Genomic DNA, 18,411 nt, shown 5'->3' on the forward strand with positions numbered 1-18,411 from the left:
CGTATACTGCCTGATTTGATGGGCACCTGCACTATTTTCGAACCCTCGGAGTCTTCATGACAAATCGTTGTATTGAATGAAGTTTTAACCTGTTCCAGTACATGGTTAGGTAGGGACAGGATTGCTCGGTTTAGCTTCTTCGTCTCAAATGAGAGTGTGTGCTCAGGTACTGATTTGGTGGAGTTGATTCCGTGATTGTGATTGCTGTGCCCTCAATAACTATACAGAAGTCATCACGATGGGGGACAAGGGTGGAAAAACGGACATGGATCGCATTGGCCTCTTCCAGGAGATGACATATGTCACTATAGGAGACAGATACAAGTCTAAAACTGGCCGTATGTATTGTTATGGTGTCCGTGGATTATTCTTTCATTACAATAACCTGTTCGATTACATTTCTACTTTAGTTGGTTAATTATCATCTCCCAGTTCACACACACACACACACACACACACACACACACACACACACACACACACACACACACACATACACGCACGCATGCACGCACGCACGCACGCAGACACACACAAACTATAATTTGTTATATATGAGCATGCATCTATATAAGAACAACATGCACACACGCGCGCACACACACACAAGCGCACGCAAACACACGCGCACGTACGTGCACACGCACACACACACACACACACACACACACACTGTGATATATGAGCATGCATCTGTATAAGAACACACACACACACACACACACACACACACACACACACACACACACACACACACATTCACTCACTCACTCACTCACTCACATTCATACATACACACACACCACATATGCTTAAATTGTATGTCTTAATGTGTGTCATGTACTTATGTGAATGTGCTCAAGCACATGTGAGAATACAATTAAATGTTGTTTTTAATTTCATAGCTGTAGTGTATCATTGTCCAGTCTTAATCAATCCATCATTAATTTGTTAAACAACCTCTTCTTCTTCTTCTTCTTTGTCATCTGCATTGTGTTGTTGCTGTGTGATATGATATTGCCTTTTTCTGATTATGAATGTAGTTGACATAACAACCAAATAAGCTCATGAAATAAATCACTGCCTATAGTCTTTTTATTGTTCTAATTGATATTGCTAGAACTTTATGAAATGACTTAGATTATGTAAAGCATGCCAGCAAAATTAACATTTATCTAGTTGTGTCTTTGGTCACAATGCACACAATTCAGATGAGACAATAAACCGAGGTCCCATGTGCAGCATGCACTTAGCGCACGTAAAAGAACCCATGTCAACAAAAGGGTTGTTCCTGGCAAATTTCTGTAGAAAAAATCCACTTCATAGGAAAAACAAGTAAAACTGCACGCAGGAAAACTTTTTTTTAATGGGTGGCGCTGTAGCATAGCAACGTGCTCTCCATGGGGAGAGCAGCCCGAATTTCACACAGAGAAATCTTTGTGATAAAAAGAAATACAAAATATAAAATACAAATAGAATGGCTGTGTGTAACTTGTGGCAAGTATATACAATTTTGCTGTTATGTTTAATATCACATTATACTGGAAAGGAATGAGCTTTTTTCTGTTTGTTTCTTCCATAACTTTGGATGTTTGATTTTTAGTCTGATTTTGGCTTCATTTAGCAAAGAATTGAAAGACTTTTTAAATCATGTTATCATTACAGATACATCTTCTTCTTCTTCCTCCTCCATTCTGTGAGCAGTCATTGGGGCGCTGCACAAAAGAACTGTTCACCAGACTCCTCCAGGTTCATCAGTTGTGTGTCAAAACTTGGGTTTCTGCAAATGGTTTCCCTGTTGATTCTGCAGTGTTGTCAGTCCATCATATTTTTTATCTTCTTATCCATTTCCTTCCCTCAGCAGTCCATTGGAGGACTGTTTTAGCAAGAACATTGAAGCTTATTACATGGTCATACCAGCATAGCTGTCTTTTCTTAACTGATGTCACCTGATGTTCATACAGTCCAATGTGCTGCTTAATGGTTTGGTGCACTTGTTCATTGGTGACGTGGTCAGTGTGTCTGATGCTGTCTTGTAGTAACACCTCTTTTCCATGGCTTAAATTCTTCTCTCCAAATCCTTTGTTATGGTCCATGTCTCCCATGGGTACAGGAAGATGGAATAAACCAGTGTACGCTGGAGTCTGATCTCGTGTTTTGATAGAGATGTTGCTTTCCTTCCATATAAGTTTCAGCGCTTATGCTTATTATCTTTCCCACTCCATGAGAGGATTTCTGCTTTGGATCCTTTACTGCTGATGACAGATCCCAGGTGAATAAACTGTTGAAGGCTTCTTAGTTTCTGTCCCTGGACAGTTATATCAGCAGTAATGGTAGTGTTGTATGGACATTGACTTGTTCTTTTCAGTGCTGATTTCTTTTGACAAGCTGCGTGAGTTCTTGCTCACTACCTGTCAAGCCTTCAATGTTGTCTGCAAAGTGAATGTTCATGATGGTTTTTCCTCCAATGCTGATTGTGCTGACATGATCTTCACACACCATTGGTATATAACATTTATATTGATATGTGTTTATAAATATTTTCAGATGCATTTAATGATGCTGCTGGGAAAGGCAAACAGATCCTACCAGGAGGATCCAAGGAGAGGTCGGCCCTGCAGGCAGGCTACTTTGCAGAGAAATATGGCCGAGTCTTTGATGGGGAAGCATACACTGATCCCATAAAGCTTCGTCGGCTTCACAGGTTACAGGAGTCCAAGAAAAACCTCAGCAAGCCTTTTCTTCCTTCAAGTGGAGAGAAGAGAGCGTGAGTGCAATTGTGTTCATGTGCTGGAAGGGTGAGGGGAGGGAGTAGAGTGCATGTATACGTGTGTGCGTATGTGAAGGGAGAGAAAAGGTTGGAGAGGGGGCTTTTTTTCTGTACCATCATCTGCACTGTTTTAGTCACATTACTCCCTCGCTGCTCATTCCAAGCCCCCAAACACAGCACACAGCACACAGTGGTGTTCAGTAGTGCCTGTTCTGATTTAATGCACTGAGGACACCACATTCTAAGCCCATTACTGATGAAAGTAATAGCTAAATAACGAAGCCAGACTTTGTGAGCATCCCGCTCTGGAGTGGAGACCTCCACCACGTCCCTTCAACAACATTTCCTCATGAAACTGTAGACACAGATGATCTTGACAGGACTCACCCCAAACATGGATGTTGAGAAGATCAAAACTGAAGTTACCATGAGAGCAGGGCATGAAAGGCCATAGAATTTGGGACATTTTTTTTAATTGATGATGAAGGCTGATGTTGATAATGATGACAATGTTGCTTTGGAGGTCCAATTTAGGTTTGGGGCTATGTGACAAGGCTGTACTCTATGCTTCTTTTCATAATGATATCCCAGCGTTAACCAGGCCTGAGAGATAGACACCTGCAGTGTTGGTGAAGAAATTTGAGCAACACACGCAAAGACGCAATCATGAAGAAAATATCTCTTGACTGTACAGTCCCAGTCTGCCCATTTAAGCATATAACATACTTAACACTGGGTAGGATTTGGCTACGGGCAAAAAAAACAACAACACCTTCACTGGGAATCAAACCCACATCCCCCCAGCCTTCAGTCCGTGATGTTCACCATGGTGGCTGGTGGGCGTGGGGGAATGTGCTGCACTTAACTAGACAATTTTCAGTTTCCTCTGAATGTATGTATACAATATAATATCTTTGAAACCATCCATGATACACCAACTTGTTACACACAAAATACAACAACTTGTTACACACAACATGCAATTTCATATTTTCATGTGTTAAAGAAACGCCAATGGATAACCAGATCAACATTTGCAGCTCTGGACTTGGAAACCATTATGGTACTCTGAGTGGACCAGTTCCAGCCTTTAGTCCAGTCGGCAAGGCATCCAAGTCTGGGAAGGTGCCAGGCAGAAATGTTCTGACTAATCCTGGCAAGCAGGGCACTGGATATGGGTAAGAAATGTAATCTCCTCTGTCACTTTTTAATGCAGTTAAGCTTTGGTACAAGTAGCATGAATTTTCTTGTATTTTGGGGCATTGAAAGAATGTGTGTGTGTGTGTGTGTGTGTGTGTGTGTGTGTGTGTGTTTGATAGTTGCTCATGTTTTAGCATATGAACAAATACACTAAAAATCATATGTGTTAGGTTTAATCATTTTTAGAACAGTGGGATTTTAGTATTTGCTTCCATTTTCAGCTATAATTCTACTTCTGTTGCTATTGTCACTGATGTGTTTGTGATGGGCATACTGGTATGCAATGTATGTGGCATCCAATGATGATTATAGATAATGATGACATTTATAGTATCATGGGACCTCATGTTTGAACAATAGTTGTCTAAAATGCCAGGATTTGTTTTGGCTAATTATGGATACTGCCGATGTATGTGTGTGTGTGTGTGTGTGTGTGTGTGTGTGTGTGTGTGTGTGTGTGTGCTGGACCTGTCTGCTTATTTGAATGTGTTTATGTATGATCGTGTGTGTATGTATGCATGCATATATTCTTTCATTTTGTTTTTCAAGAGAGAGAGAGAGTGATAAGAAGTACTTGTTTGTTGTACAGAAAAAAGATTTTAAAGGAGAGTGTGGCGTAAGTTTGTAAGAACCTAGATTTGCAATACACATAATTAGTCTTCTTTTTGGTATTTTGCATGTTCATTTATGAACTGGAAACATCAATACAGAATTATGCATCAATTTCGTTTTTCTTTTCTGTTTTCATTTTTCTTTCTTTTTTTTCTTTTTTTCATTTGGTGCGGGTAGGGTGGTGAGGAGGGGGGGGGGGGTCACTGTAAGTGTACTCTGGAATACCTGTTGCTGCAGTGGAAATAGTAAACATACACATTGCTGAAACCAAATCAGTAAAATAAAACCAGAAAACACATACTTACTTGTAGTGACACGAGTAAGTCCTAATTTTTCAGGTATGTTGGAGTAACACTCGCCAAATACCCGAACAACTTATCTGACCCGTATGAGAATGACAAAGAAAGGGCCAGGGTGGGTGACAATGTGGGAGTGCAGTTGCACCTTCCTGGTGGTGTTTCACTCTGTTTCTCACACAACTTTTCTATGGAGATTTTGCTTCCAGAGTGTTTGCGATACTGACAATTTGCAGAGCAAATCTTTTCAGCTGGTGCTTATGTAAAAAAAAAAAAAAAAAACCCACATCCTCCCAGAGTTTTTTAGTGGCAGACATTTTTCAGTTTTTGCTTTGTGTTGAGATGAAAATCTTACAGTTTGTGGTGGCATAAACTAACCTTACTTAGCTTGGTTTCTTAACAAACTCTCTCTCTCTCTCTCTCTCTCTCTCTCTCTCTCTCTCTCTCTCTCTCTCTCTCTCTGTCATATTTTGTATGGTATGTGTGTGCATATATTTTCTGTGTATGTGCGTGTGTGTATGTGTATGTGTGTGTGTACATGTGTTTGTAAGTGTGTGTGTGTATGTGTGTGTGTGTGTGTGTGTGTGTGCGTGTATGTGTGTGTGTGTGTGTGTGTGTGTGTGTGTGTGTGTGTGTGTGTGTGTGTGTGTGTGTGTGTGTGTGTGTGTTCAAATGTGATCATTGTTGGGTCATTCTGATTGTTTGTTTCCCACTCAGTGTGTGTTTCTGTGCTAATAATTAGAGCAATGTATGTGTGTGTGTGTGTGTGTTTCATTAACTCTAAGTTTTGTTTCAGCTCAGAAAATAAAATGATAAATGGGAAAACTAAACATAGCTTGCTGATTCTCAAAGTGCATAATCACAAAAAAAACTTTTTTTTTCTTTTTCTTTTGTTTTTCTTTGTAAAACAGCAGTGACATCAAAATTGTTTTGAATGCATGCATGTGTGTTTTTGTGTGTGTGTGTGTGTGTGTGTGTGTGTGTGTGTGTGTGTGTGTGTGTGTGTGTGTGTGTGTGTGTGTCTGTCTGTCTGTCTGTCTGTCTGTCTGTCTGTGTCTGTGTCTGTCTGTCTCTGTATGTCTCTCTCTGTGTGTGAAGGCAAATATGTGTATATGCTGTGTGTTGTGTGCATGTACAAACTTGGAAATGGCTGGGTTGTGGAAAGAAACAACAACAACAACAACAAACTGTTATATGTTCCAAAATCTGTACTGTGAAACTGCTTGTTCTGTTTGAGTTTTCCCATTCATCATTTCCCCACGTGTGTGACTTTCCTGTGGTCTATATGATTTAATCTTCAACAAACTTTGTGTGCCTAATGGTGGTGAAGTTTATTCGTTCTGTGCCGTAGTCTGTGTGTTGTTGCTTTCTGCTTTTGATTTGGTTCATTTTCATTGGTGTTTGAAAGCTATGCCAATATTGCGCTGAACCCCTACCCGCCACATACGTCAGATCCATATAGCAGAGGAGACGAAAAGACGAAGGTTGGACTTTCGTGATGTGTGTCATGTGCAATAGTAACAGTTTTTTTTGTAAGTGCAGAAAAAAAAAAAATTTCAAGAGAGAGATGAATGTGTGCGCTACCTAAATGATAAAGTTTGATAGTTTCTTGTATTTGTTACATCTCGAGGTTTATAACTGCCTAGAACATATGTGTGTGTGTGTGTGTGTGTGTGTGTGTGTGTGTGTGTGTGTGTGTGTGTGTGTGTGTGATTATTAAGGATATTTCTAGAGCATATAACTAAACAGCTTTGTACGTATAAAGCACTGCGAGAGAGAGAGAGAGTGTGTGTGTGTGTGTGTGTGTGTGTGTGTGTGTGTGTGTGTGTGTGTGTGTGTACACGCGCGTGTGTGCACGTGCGTGTGTGTGTGCACGCGCGTGTGTGTGTCTGTCTGTGTGTCTGTGTCTGTGTCAATGTGTATGTCTGTGTGTGTCTGCATGTGTGCATGTGCGTGTGTGTGTGAGTGAAACTTTTGAGATAATAACAAAATTATAGTGATAAACTTGATACACACACACACACACACACACACACACACACACATACCTATATAACATTACCACATATGGTACCACAAATATCATACCTTAGCTCCACATTTGAAATGGTAGTGAACAGCATATCATTCTAAGACTAAATGACCTTTGATAGTGGTCAATGTCATAAGGACACAATAACATTTTATAGATGTACACATACCATGACCCATCCTTTCTTTGAAACAGTTGTTTTCTGTTTTCTGGCACTAAATCCACCAGCAATCTTCAGCACACACTGACCAAGTAATACTTTGTTGAATAATACTTCTGAAGGTCATTTAAGGGATTTAGCTCACCACATCAGGTATATTTTGGAAAATGATATGTGTTGGTTTAGTCCGCTTGTGTCCATTGATATGGTTGGGGGTAATTCATAATGTTGTGCCAGTTCAAATTATTCTATTTTTAGATCACTCAATCACAAGGACTGTCTTTTGACTTTAAACAGCTCATGATGTTCTTCCAGTTCAGATCAGTTTAATTTTAGTTTGCTCAATCACAGGGGCTGTCTCATGACTTAAGATAGTTTACATACACACACACACACACATGCACGCACGCACGCATGCACGCACACACGCACGCAAGCACACACGCATGCACGTACACACACACACTCCTGTAGAATCTGATAAAATTAATTATCATCAGTTATCATCTAAGTTTCAGAGTCTTTTTGCTCAGCTGAAATATGTGTGTACTGTTTTAAGTTTTCCTCTGTGGCCAACAACCAGGGACAGACAGCCAAGTTAGACGTCTCTGGGTGAAATTAACCCCTTCCCTTTGACCTCTGAACCTTTGGTGAAATGAGATAGTGTGACATGAGTTTGAAACAAAATGTTTTTGCTACTTTTTTTTTTCTTCTTCTTCTTTTTTTTGTCCAGCAGGGTTTTTTTTTAATTCCCCATCTCTCACCCATCCATTCCACAAATCTTACATTCATTCACCAACATCTTTCTGTCGTGTGCGCGTTTTGTTGAACAAAAGTCTGACCATATCAAGAGTAAGAAGTCCAAATACAGAGAGGTGACTCACACCCTGACCTGTGAGCAGGCGAGGTGACATCCCTGCACTGACAGGCACTACACGCCAGCAGCTGTCAAGGGGTTTATAAGCATGGATCAAAGAATAATTTTAGATCAGTGGGTTATTAGTTATCAACTGCTCTGGTGCGGTTACCCCCCTTTTGGAAGACAAAGAAAGAAGCCCAGCAACCGTTTAGAGTGGCTCAGAATTGTTTTTTCTCTCTCAGATAAATCCAGTTTCGAATATCTAAAGCTAGGGACCAGTATCTTGTCCTGATATAGAACGGTCAGTAAAAATTCCCAGAACATCCATTGTCATAAATAAAAGTAACTTTTCAGATGCTTAAATATATCTTCTCTTTTATGTATAGAAGCTTATCATATCTAAAACTAGAGACCAGTCGCCGGTGATGCAATAGAAAGTTCAGTCAGTGAAATACTAGGATACCCAGTGCTTTTCTTCTAGGTTGATGATTTGTCTCATTTCATAAAATAGCTTTCAGTGTTTGTTTTCTGCAATGGACATTAACATCAGTATTTTTCTTCTAGGCTTTGTCTGTTATCTGCAGTGAATGTTAACGTTTGTATTTTTCTGAGATTATATGAATTTATTGTCTAAAATGGTTCATGTGTGTAAAGGTAATATTGATGAAGATGGTGTGTGTGTGTGTGTGTGTGTGTGTGTGTGTGTGTGTGTGCACGTGAATGTTTTCAGTGGTAAAAACCAGAAGACGGATGGCCATGGCCACGGAGATGATAGACAAATGAATATAGACATAGGTAGATAGAGGGAAAATGGAAGAATGGTCATTTTGTCATGTTCAGATTAATGGGGGATCTTCCATTAATGTATATATTCCTTCTCTGTCATGTTATCATAGATAAATGGCCATGTTTTGGTCACTTGATTGTCTTTTTTTTTTCTAAGCTGAAATCTGTGTACTTTTGCATTGGATGTGAACCCACTTTCTGTAGATGTCAAACTCACACTGACATTTTTCCCTCCTGCAGAAAGAAGTCTCGCAGCACAAGGCGAGCATGAAGGCTGGTGCCTTCAGACTCAACATGCATCCTCAGGATTACTTTGATGGCAATCCATATCGAAGTGACAAACCCTTGCCACCTGTCAAGAAGCCAATCTCTGCTGGGCCTAAAGACCTGAAGCCCTTCAAACCAAGCTCACCTGGCAAAAAGGTGAGGGGAAAAAGAAAGGATCTCCATGCCATTGTTACAAACTAAAGACCTGTATATGTAGTACTTTATTTTCCCAGTGGTTTTTGTGTTGACAAATAGTAAAGAGTGGTAACTCTCTCCATTCACAAGGTACACAACTTAAAGTTAATGCTGCTTATGTTACTGATTCAGTTAGTTAGTTTACAAACTGAAGATCTGTGTACGTAGCGTAATATCAAGTATTTTTCTCTTCATACAACAAGCTGAAATCATTACCATCCTTCTTATTTACAGAGGCTGACATGTGTGATGTGTCAGAATTTTCTTATTTGTTTCAGGACTAGAATTTTCCAGTTAATTCTAGTTATCCTTGGGACAAGTAGATAGAAACATTTATTTGTTTCTTCAAATTAAAATTTTCTACTTGCCCTTTTTTTAAGTAAAGAGACAGTTGGTGGAAGTGAATACGGGTAGTGCAATGATACATAGACAGACATAGTCAATTATGTAAGTAATATATATTTTAGGAAAAGAGGATGAAATTGTTAGGAACTCACAGAAAGAAGAATTGAAACAGTCCCACAATGAGAGGGAGAAATAAAGGGAGTGGATCTATCGTTTCAATGCTGACACATTTTATTTATAGAACACGCCATCTCCCAAGCAAGACTACACTCTTCCAGAGTTCCATTCTGAGGAAAACACGTGCAGTGGAGGGAACAGGAAGGGGTAGAAGGGGAAGGTATTTGTGAAAAGGGGAGGAGGGAAGTGTGCTGTGTCTGAAGGTATCTGCACTCAAGGTGATTGCTCAGTCACCCTTTCACTGACACAATCAAACACTGGTTGCCCAACAGACAATTGGATCAGTTAGTAATTCATGCCCTGTATTCAGAGATGCTGACTGGCATGATGAAGTCAAGAATTTTTATTATCGTTATCACCATCATGACATATCAATGTCTTCCAGTTTCAACCAACACTCCGAGTCTGTGTTTCAGCCTGGCGGTAGCAAGATTGGAACGTTTGAGTCCTACCCCAAGCATTCTGAGGATCCTTACAACCCCAAGTTGAAGCGCCACATGCAGGTGGTAAACAAGAGTGGCAAGATCTTCATGCCGTCACAAGGGCCCAAGTCCACACCCACACACTCTATTCAGCACCAGAATGTGGTTAGGTCAGTTCTGCCCCAAGATGTATGGCTTCAATTTACATCACATGATGTGTTTCATGTTTTTAAGAGGATCATTTCCATTTGTCAGACAATGGAGTTCATTAATTCACAATTTCATGTTTGCGATCTGTGTGTGTGTGTGTGTGTGTGTGTGTGTGTGTTTGTGGAGAGGGAGCGGGTGTACTTGGGTGTGTGTTGTTGGTGCAGCTGAACATTTATGTGACAACAGTTTATGATGATGGTGTGTGTTTATGTGTATGTGCAAGCATGTGTCTGTGTGTGTGTGTGTATGTTTATGTGTGTACATGCATGCCTCTGTGTGTGTGTGTGTGTGTGTGTGTGTGTGTGTGAGCATTTCATTGATAAACTGAGTGATGCTGTTGCTTAAGAGTAGCCAAGGTATGCATCAAAGCAATCAATAAGTGTTAAGTGTTATATAAAATCATCTAAAACTTGTTCTGTTGATAACATCCAAATGTCAGTTTAGCTCTTGATTTTTGTGATGTTATTTGTGAATAATGGACACAGGAAATGAGAAATCCTCTTCATTGAGTTGACATATGGTTCTTTCCACTTTCTTCTTTATTTTCTTAAATGCATGCATGTCTCTGAAATACTTGGTTACTGTGAAACTGTGTCATCTGTGCATTCCAGATTTCATGTCAACAGGCCATGGTCACTTTGATGATACTGGTGTTTATATTTTCAGATGCAGATGCTTTGTTACTGTGTTATCTATGGTTTCATCAATAACTCGGTGGAATTTTTCTCAACAGGACTCACACAAAATACAATCCACTGTTGGAATATGGTAGGACTGGTCAGGGCGCAGTATAGCCATGCTGTGTTTTGTAGCCTGTGTAGGTACATCCCATGTAACCATACCTTTCACCTTCGCCCAAACTGCACACATTTAAACCGTTACTGGTTTTGTTGGGAATCCAGATATGTTGAGTTGTGTGAAGGACTGGTGGTGGTGAGCATGTGATCCTTCCCCGAAATGTCAGTGTATGTGTGTTGTAGACTGCTTTATGGCTTACTTGTGTTTGGTGTTGGTGTGCAGAAACTGCACAATGAAACAAATGCATGTCTTCCATTATATCAGTGGAGTGAAGGGAGGGGGGCTGGTCAGTGGAGGCAGGGGGTCAGGAGTCGAGGGGTGGGGGTGGAGACAACAAGATTGTAATTTCCATGGCTTTCCCTGTGGCAAGGTCATAAAAATACATTGCATAGTTCTAGCAACTCCAAATTACAGTTCATATCAATAGTTGCATCTCAGAATGTCTGTACAAGAGGACATCCACAATTTTGCACAGTGGCAGGGAAACTAATCCTCCCTTTGTTTTTACTAACTGGATCAGCATCAGTATTACCTGTTTGTGTGTGTGCGTTGACATGTGTGACTGTAATCTGGTAGTTTTGCAGATGTCCTCAGAAATGGGTTACTTTGACAGACTGTTTCAGCTATTGTTAGGACTCAGTTCAGCTTCAAGTTGAAAATGTGTTGCTACCCACTGTTCTTCAGTCTAATGACATGAATTTGTACCCACCATACTTTCCTTGCTCTTTTGGGTGTTTTTTTTTTTTAGGAACAGTATGGTAAAATATATTTTACAGCAGTTCATCTGTGTTAGTGGGCTGCAACCATTATGAACAATGGAGTCCGTACTCATATGGTGGAATATACATCTGTATGTTCCTGTCTCCAGGTCATAAGGCAACATTATCAGGAAATTTTGTCGTGCAGAAAAAGAGTTATCATATAGTTATATGGACTCATTCATGATAGGTACAAATAGCTGGGTGTTTTCGATATTGGCCTTTCATCTGAGGGTCCTGGGTTCAGTCCCGGTATCAGCACCTGGTCGATGAAGAGTGGAAATTTGTTTTCACCTCTCCCAGGTCAACATGTGTGCAGACCAGCTGGTGCCTTAATCCTCTTTGTGTGTTTATACATGCAGAATATCAAGTACATATGTTAAAGATTCTGCTGTAATCCATATAAACAATCTGTTGGTAAAGTATGGTTGCCTTAATGGTGGGGTAAAAGTCATACATGCACAAGTCGACTTGTACATGCATGTAAAAAAGGACGATGCTTCCCACAATGCTGAAAGAAAAAAAATTACATGTTCACCTGAGTTTCGAGTGGACCGTTTCTCCCAGTTACAGACAATATAGTCCTAACCAACCTTTCTTGTTTTGGGAACACAAATAGCTGCCTCTTTCCTGCCAAATAGTATCCTACATTCTTTACCGATTTAGTGTGACAAAAATCAACAGAAAATCATAGCACTAGCAATTTACCTGTGTCTGTGATTGCTAAAAACCCTGTCTGAACCAGTTTATTTTGTGAGCTGTGCATGGTTGTTTTTTGTTTGTATGTAAAGAAGTTTTGTGTATCAGGAGTGGATTTTGTTTATATAAATATACGTTTTGTTTGCGCATTGGGGGCTAATTAATTTTTTGTTGTTGGAAAATTATTCCAGTTAAATTGGAAACTTTTTTCTTTTTTCTCGGTTGTTTTGTTTAATACCCTGCAAATCTGGCTGCCACAAATGTTTGTTGTTTTTTTTATGCAAGATATGGTGGGCTATTTCATGTGGATTTTTTTTTACAAACTGAATGACAAAGGATGTTGAATCTGCATATTTGGATATTCTATAAACAAAAGGGCTTCATACATAAACAGATATGTACATGTGTTGATCTGTCAGGGAGAGTGCCTCACCATGTCTTAGAATGTATACTGCTTCAAAAGTATTTATGTACTGATGCACACAGAGTATCAAATAGCAAACAACTGGGAGGATGAGAGCTGAAGAGATACAGTGTCTGTCAGGTACAAAATGGTAACCAAATCCAATAATCAGTTGAGGAGATGACAGAGCAGCCACTGTTAATTTTGTTTAACTCGTCAAGAAACCAAACAGAATTGCAGTGAGACATCAGGTGTGACCAGAAAAAGACATGAAGGATGTGGTTTTTACCCACAACATATTTTACTGATCAAAATACAAACAGGACTTGAAATATTGGCATTAACTGTAAGCAAACTAGCTCCATAATTTGATCATGAAAGTGTTGCTAATCTAGCCCCTGTGATTTTGTTTCAGATCTATCAATGTGCAGAATTACCGCAGTGCAACAGTAGCATGAACAGACCTATTGCTTGCTCTGGCCCAACCGTACACAGCCCTCGGGGAGACTGTTGCAGCATTTTTCAGATGAAACCTCAGCCTGTGATACACCAAACTTCCACCTGTGATTTTCAACACTCCCACACAGCTTGTAACAGTTGATGTTTAACTGTTTTATCTGCAAAGCAGCAGCAGCGGGCAATAGACAAAAACAGGTGGACCTTTTTTTCTTTTTTTTTTTAAACAACAAAAAAAGATGCCAGAAACGAATAATTTGCACTTTGGACAACAAACCTTGCATGCACAATGTCTCTTTTGTGTTTGTTTGTGAACTTTCCCCTCCACTATCTGTGTCCATAAACTTTTGTCAAAATCAGAAAGAGAAGTATATTTACCTACACGGATTGTGTACCTTAATTTGTTTTTTCAAAGCAAGTTATTTCTGTTGACATACACTGTGTCTCTCCCCCTCCCTCTTTACCGACATTGTAAAAATCATGCTTTTCGTCCACTTTCAAAGGGAGAGGGATGACAGGGTGGATTGATTTCAGTAATACTGTGTGATGTTGATTTTTAGTTTGTTGCTCAGCATTATTCATCAGGTATACCTATTTCCACCTATCAGTTAATTTGTGATGTTGGATGTTTTCTTAATTCATAGAACTTGTTTTGCATAGTTTATCGCATAATAACTTTCTCAATCACTTTTTCTAGCTTATGATTTTATTTTTGTTTCATGTTTTCATCAGATGATATTGTTCAAAGATTCATGTTTGTCAGACAATTACTTTTCAATTATTTTTCCTTGTTAAAGCTTTGGATTTTTCCCCATCAAAGTTTCCAGGTGTGGAAAGATTTCTATGTTTTCATTGTAAATTAAATTTTTTTGTGTGATATCAGCCTTTTTTATTAAAAAAATTTAACTTGTGGTTAAAAAATATGGACAACCTACTTTTATAAGAGCATTGCTGTGCACATTACACCATTATTTGGGAGTTTTTTTTTGGTTTTTTTTTCTTTCTTCCTTTCTTTTCTTTAAAAAAAATTTTTTTTTTTACATGCTTATCCATTTCCTTACAGATGGATAATAAAATCTTGCTAAAATTTATGAATGGTTGTTATAACTTTCATTATTGTTTTATATCTGAAAGGGTCAGAGACAGACATTCATGTGCTTGGACACAGATGCACACACACACAAACATTTTTTTAAGGATATCAACATGTCTGCAGTTTTATTTTCACGAATGAACATATTTGGTACCAATTGTACATTTGACATAACAATCTGCAAGCAAAGAGCTCTATAAATAGCAATTAAGATTCACAGTAACACATATTCAACATTCAAATGCGCATAACCTATAAATCAAACCACCACAGGATGAAGTTTCAAAGGAAAATCACAAACTGGAGAGAAAGACTAATAAATTAACAAGTCAATGTACACTGTTTTTGTGTGTGTAGTAAATGTCATGTGTGTTTAAAATGAGTAATATTTCATTCAACTGTCAAACCTAATCAAACAAGATTCAATTCAATTAAAACAGTCACAACAACCAAAAAAGCTTAAAATAACTGGCTGCAGCAAATCTAACCATCTAGATAATTGTTAAGTTTGTGTTCTTTCTTAAATTTTCTTTTCAACTTCTTTTTCTTCTATCCCCCAACCCCCACTCAAACACACACATATGCAAACACACATAATGCGCACACAAAGCAGACTCTCACCTGTATGCGACAATTAAACAAGAGAAACCAGGAATAAAAATAAATCAGGCTGCAGAATTTCCCTCCAGATGAATTCGGACTCTCCACAGAAACAACAAAATTTCCGAACTCCCTTCAAGTAAAATACCCACTTATGCGTCTGGACTCAAGCTGTTGTTGATGTATCTAACGTCCCCCACAAGGGTCTTCAGTATTGCTCTGCAGCTTCAAACATCTTTCCTTGTTTGTATTCTACTTCCCACCTACAGAATGTCTCATCTATGACACACTCCTTCCACCTGTCATGAAATGAAACTTCTAATTCATCAAGAAACAAATATGTTCTGCCTCATGCAAAGAAAATTTTCTCATAAAGGTGAAGTCACGTAACCACACACACAGGCACACACACTTTCATTTTCAGATGCTAAGTCCATCTGAATAACTGTGTAAACAGTGTTCGTAGTTCACTAGTGAACAGTGATCCCGAAAACTGAAGAAAAACAACCTTGAATTTGATGTACCTGGAAATTTGATGCAAGTCACAGTGCAATCAGTTTGCATAGCAGTTCAGTGATCATTCTATTGCACACACTTATTATATTTTAAATAACATACTCTGTCAGTCCATGGTGGTACGCTTCCTAAGCTATAATATATGCAGGCATTGCAGAAGTGTACACTGCTATGACTCCATTAATGTTCACAACACTCCAATGCTGGAAGGTAACACCAGGCGCCAGTCAACAACGTACCTTGCTGACTCAGGGGAAAAGCATGAGTTGAACAAAGGCTTTGAGTAAGATGAGAAAGGTGAGCGAGTGAGTGAGTGAGAGAGAGAGAGAGAGAGAGAGAGAGTGCATACAGATAACTATATAGCCACTGTCTACAGCAGGTCCTGTTTTCACAGACACAATCATCATGGTCACTGCACCTGACCATTAATTTTTCCAACAGTGCAAATATAACTAAGCAGACTAACAACAGTATTTTCCAGTCTCAGATTCTTTTCATTCTCTTTTTTCTCCCACCCTTATATTGCACATCAACCGTCTGGTTGAACAAGACAATGCAGACGCCGCTCTGTATGTTCTGGAAAATTTCAGTTATATCAGTAAGTTCCACTTCAGTAATGTGTGGTTCTTCACCAACTCTCCTGCTACCCTTCATTTCTGTTTTAAGTACCACAAGTTTTTATGTATATATCAAGTATTACTAATAAATGTTGATGGATTATCTTGACACCACTCGTGAAATATCTTTGGCTTCTAACATCTTAAACATTGTATACTACGTGTTTCACGGGCAAGACAGTTTAACAAACTGAAGATTAATATTTGAAAAAGATCTTCAAAGAGCTCACATATCTTGGTACAATACCATGTAATCTAGCTGTAATAAAGTTTCTACCAGTACTACAGTTATCACAAAGGCAAAGATTTCAAGTTCAGTCAATACAAAAATTAGAAAATAATCTTAACCAATTTCTGATGAATCAAAGACACTGCAATATTTAGATGCTGTTTTTGTTGTTCCAAAGGAAAGGCAGTGGTCAACTACTGAAAGCAAATAGACAGAACAATATCAACAACAGGACACAGAACACTCCATGCAAACACAGCAGACATAAACATTAATTTTATCTGTACAAACAGATGACCAACAGCTTCCTTTGTGGAGACCAGGACGGAAAGAGAGTTACAGAAAGGGGGAGTAAGCACCACAGCTTACAGATCTTACAGACAAGCTGCCCTAAAACTCTCCTCCTCCTTTATCCACTGGGGCAAATCAAAGGTAAAATCTGAAGAAGTGTGCTTGAAAAAAGCTCATTCTGTGTTCACAGAGATAACACCTTCACAGTCTTCATTAAAAAAAAAAAAAGAAGGTTAAACAGCAGACATAATCTTCAAAAAAACATTCAAACAAGAGCAATGAAGCAGATATTTAGATAATTACAAAGTAACACTAAAATAGGTTACATATCAAACTCTTCCTTCACCCCTTCCAACTCTTCCGTCCTACTGTTTTTACATGCAGATTTTCAGTTTATCTCCCTGGCACAGACAACAATACAAGAGATCTGTACAAGCATAAACATATGACAAGAACCCTTGGTCAAACATCGGTGCAATAAACTCTGTTCAGTTGCCAACTTTGGGTGAAGAAATATGAACAAGTTTGTTGTGAAACATGATGCTGCTATACCCTCGTCCACCATGATCAATTATGCACACACACACACACTATGCGGGTAAAACGTCAATCACATGAAACCAGCAACCAGCTACCCCTCTCTCTCACACACGCCTCTCTCTCTGACTTCACACACACTCTCTACCCTGTCTTTATGATCATGCATTCTCTTCATCTTCATCTTCAAAATCCTCTTCATCATCATCTTCCTCCACCTGCACACAAAACAAAACACTCCATGAACATTTACCTGCCCATGACAACCAGTGCATTGTCCCTTCATCTATAACCATACAAACACACACACACACACTCATAGAACTCAACCATGAGAATGGACTAAAATAAACGCTACTGACTTGAGCACCCTCCCTATTAATAAGATGGATGTGATGTGAGCAGCCCACCCTGCTTTCGCTTCCCTCCTTCACTAAGTAATATGGCACTGAGCATATGTAACAAAAAAAAACAACAAACCCCCCCCAAAAAAAAACCCCAAACCCACAGCAACAAAAGGGTTTCTCTGGCAAAATCTATTGAAAAATCCACTTTGATAGGAAAACAAATTATGCAGGCAGGAAACAAATGAGAGATTTCACACTGAGAAATTTATTGCAACAAAGCGGAACACAATAAAATATGCATGGCACCAGTGACAACAGTGACACACAAACAACACAGTACAAGGTGCAGAGCTTACCTCCTGCCCCAGCTCCTTGAGGCGGTCCTTGAACTTGTTGATCTTGGCGTCCTGGTCAGCCAGCAGCACCAGCAGGTCATCCTGCTCCTTCTTCAGCGTATCCAGCTCCTCACGCAGTGCACCCTTCTCCCCTCCCTCCACCTCCTTCTCTTCCTCCAGAACCTGTCAACACACAGGAACTCGTCAGCATCTCATCAACACAGGCTTCAGGTCTGCTGCTGCTCCTTCTCTTTAGATTTTGATCCCTAAGATTTTATAAAAGCGTTTACTCCAGAGCTGTATACTGTTATTATGACAGCTAAATGCAAACACAGGGGTTTAGACCACTGATCCTGATATTTACTTTAGTGATGGCAACTGGGCACAGGGCCCAAGCTTTA

The 18,411-nt window shown here is 39.3% G+C and overlaps 2 protein-coding genes across 4 annotated transcripts in view; one reads left to right on the plus strand and one right to left on the minus strand.

The window, feature by feature from the left end:
- Positions 1-16: 16 nt before the first annotated feature.
- Positions 17-13,661, plus strand: LOC143286693 (cilia-and flagella-associated protein 96-like). Of its 2 annotated transcripts, none has more exons than XM_076594363.1 (7): positions 17-338; positions 2,548-2,767; positions 3,811-3,948; positions 4,921-4,996; positions 8,956-9,138; positions 10,116-10,291; positions 13,405-13,661. In XM_076594363.1, exons 1-7 carry the CDS (start codon positions 239-241, stop codon positions 13,445-13,447), a joined length of 936 nt encoding a protein of 311 aa, XP_076450478.1. In that variant the 5' UTR covers positions 17-238; the 3' UTR covers positions 13,448-13,661. The 2 variants fall into 2 exon arrangements, with proteins under 2 accessions (XP_076450478.1, XP_076450485.1); XM_076594370.1 differs by lacking the exon at positions 4,921-4,996 and adding an exon at positions 6,287-6,362.
- A 984-nt stretch (positions 13,662-14,645) lies between these two features.
- Positions 14,646-18,411, minus strand: part of LOC143286677 (general vesicular transport factor p115-like) — a 28,410-nt gene continuing 24,644 nt past the window's right edge. Inside the window, exons 21-22 of one of the 2 annotated variants that reach the window (XM_076594319.1) lie at positions 18,032-18,193; positions 14,646-17,546 (exon numbers count right to left, since the gene is read on the minus strand). In XM_076594319.1, coding sequence (XP_076450434.1) covers positions 17,490-17,546; positions 18,032-18,193 — 219 coding nt within the window. In that variant the 3' untranslated portion in view covers positions 14,646-17,489. The remainder of the gene's footprint in view (positions 17,547-18,031; positions 18,194-18,411) is intronic. The other variant, XM_076594330.1, reaches the window with a different exon arrangement.

The sequence above is a fragment of the Babylonia areolata genome, chromosome 1 (genome assembly GCF_041734735.1).
Source record: "Babylonia areolata isolate BAREFJ2019XMU chromosome 1, ASM4173473v1, whole genome shotgun sequence".
Classification (NCBI taxonomy): Eukaryota; Metazoa; Mollusca; class Gastropoda; order Neogastropoda; family Buccinidae; genus Babylonia; species Babylonia areolata.

Excerpts from the sequence above, each read along its gene's own strand:
- LOC143286693 (XM_076594363.1), top strand. The coding sequence starts at position 239 with ATGGGGGACAAGGGTGGAAAAACGGACATGGATCGCATTGGCCTCTTC. Across the intron at positions 339-2,547 it reads ATACAAGTCTAAAACTGGCC|ATGCATTTAATGATGCTGCT; the intron begins GTATGTATTGTT and ends AAATATTTTCAG. Across the intron at positions 10,292-13,404 it reads CAGCACCAGAATGTGGTTAG|ATCTATCAATGTGCAGAATT; the intron begins GTCAGTTCTGCC and ends ATTTTGTTTCAG.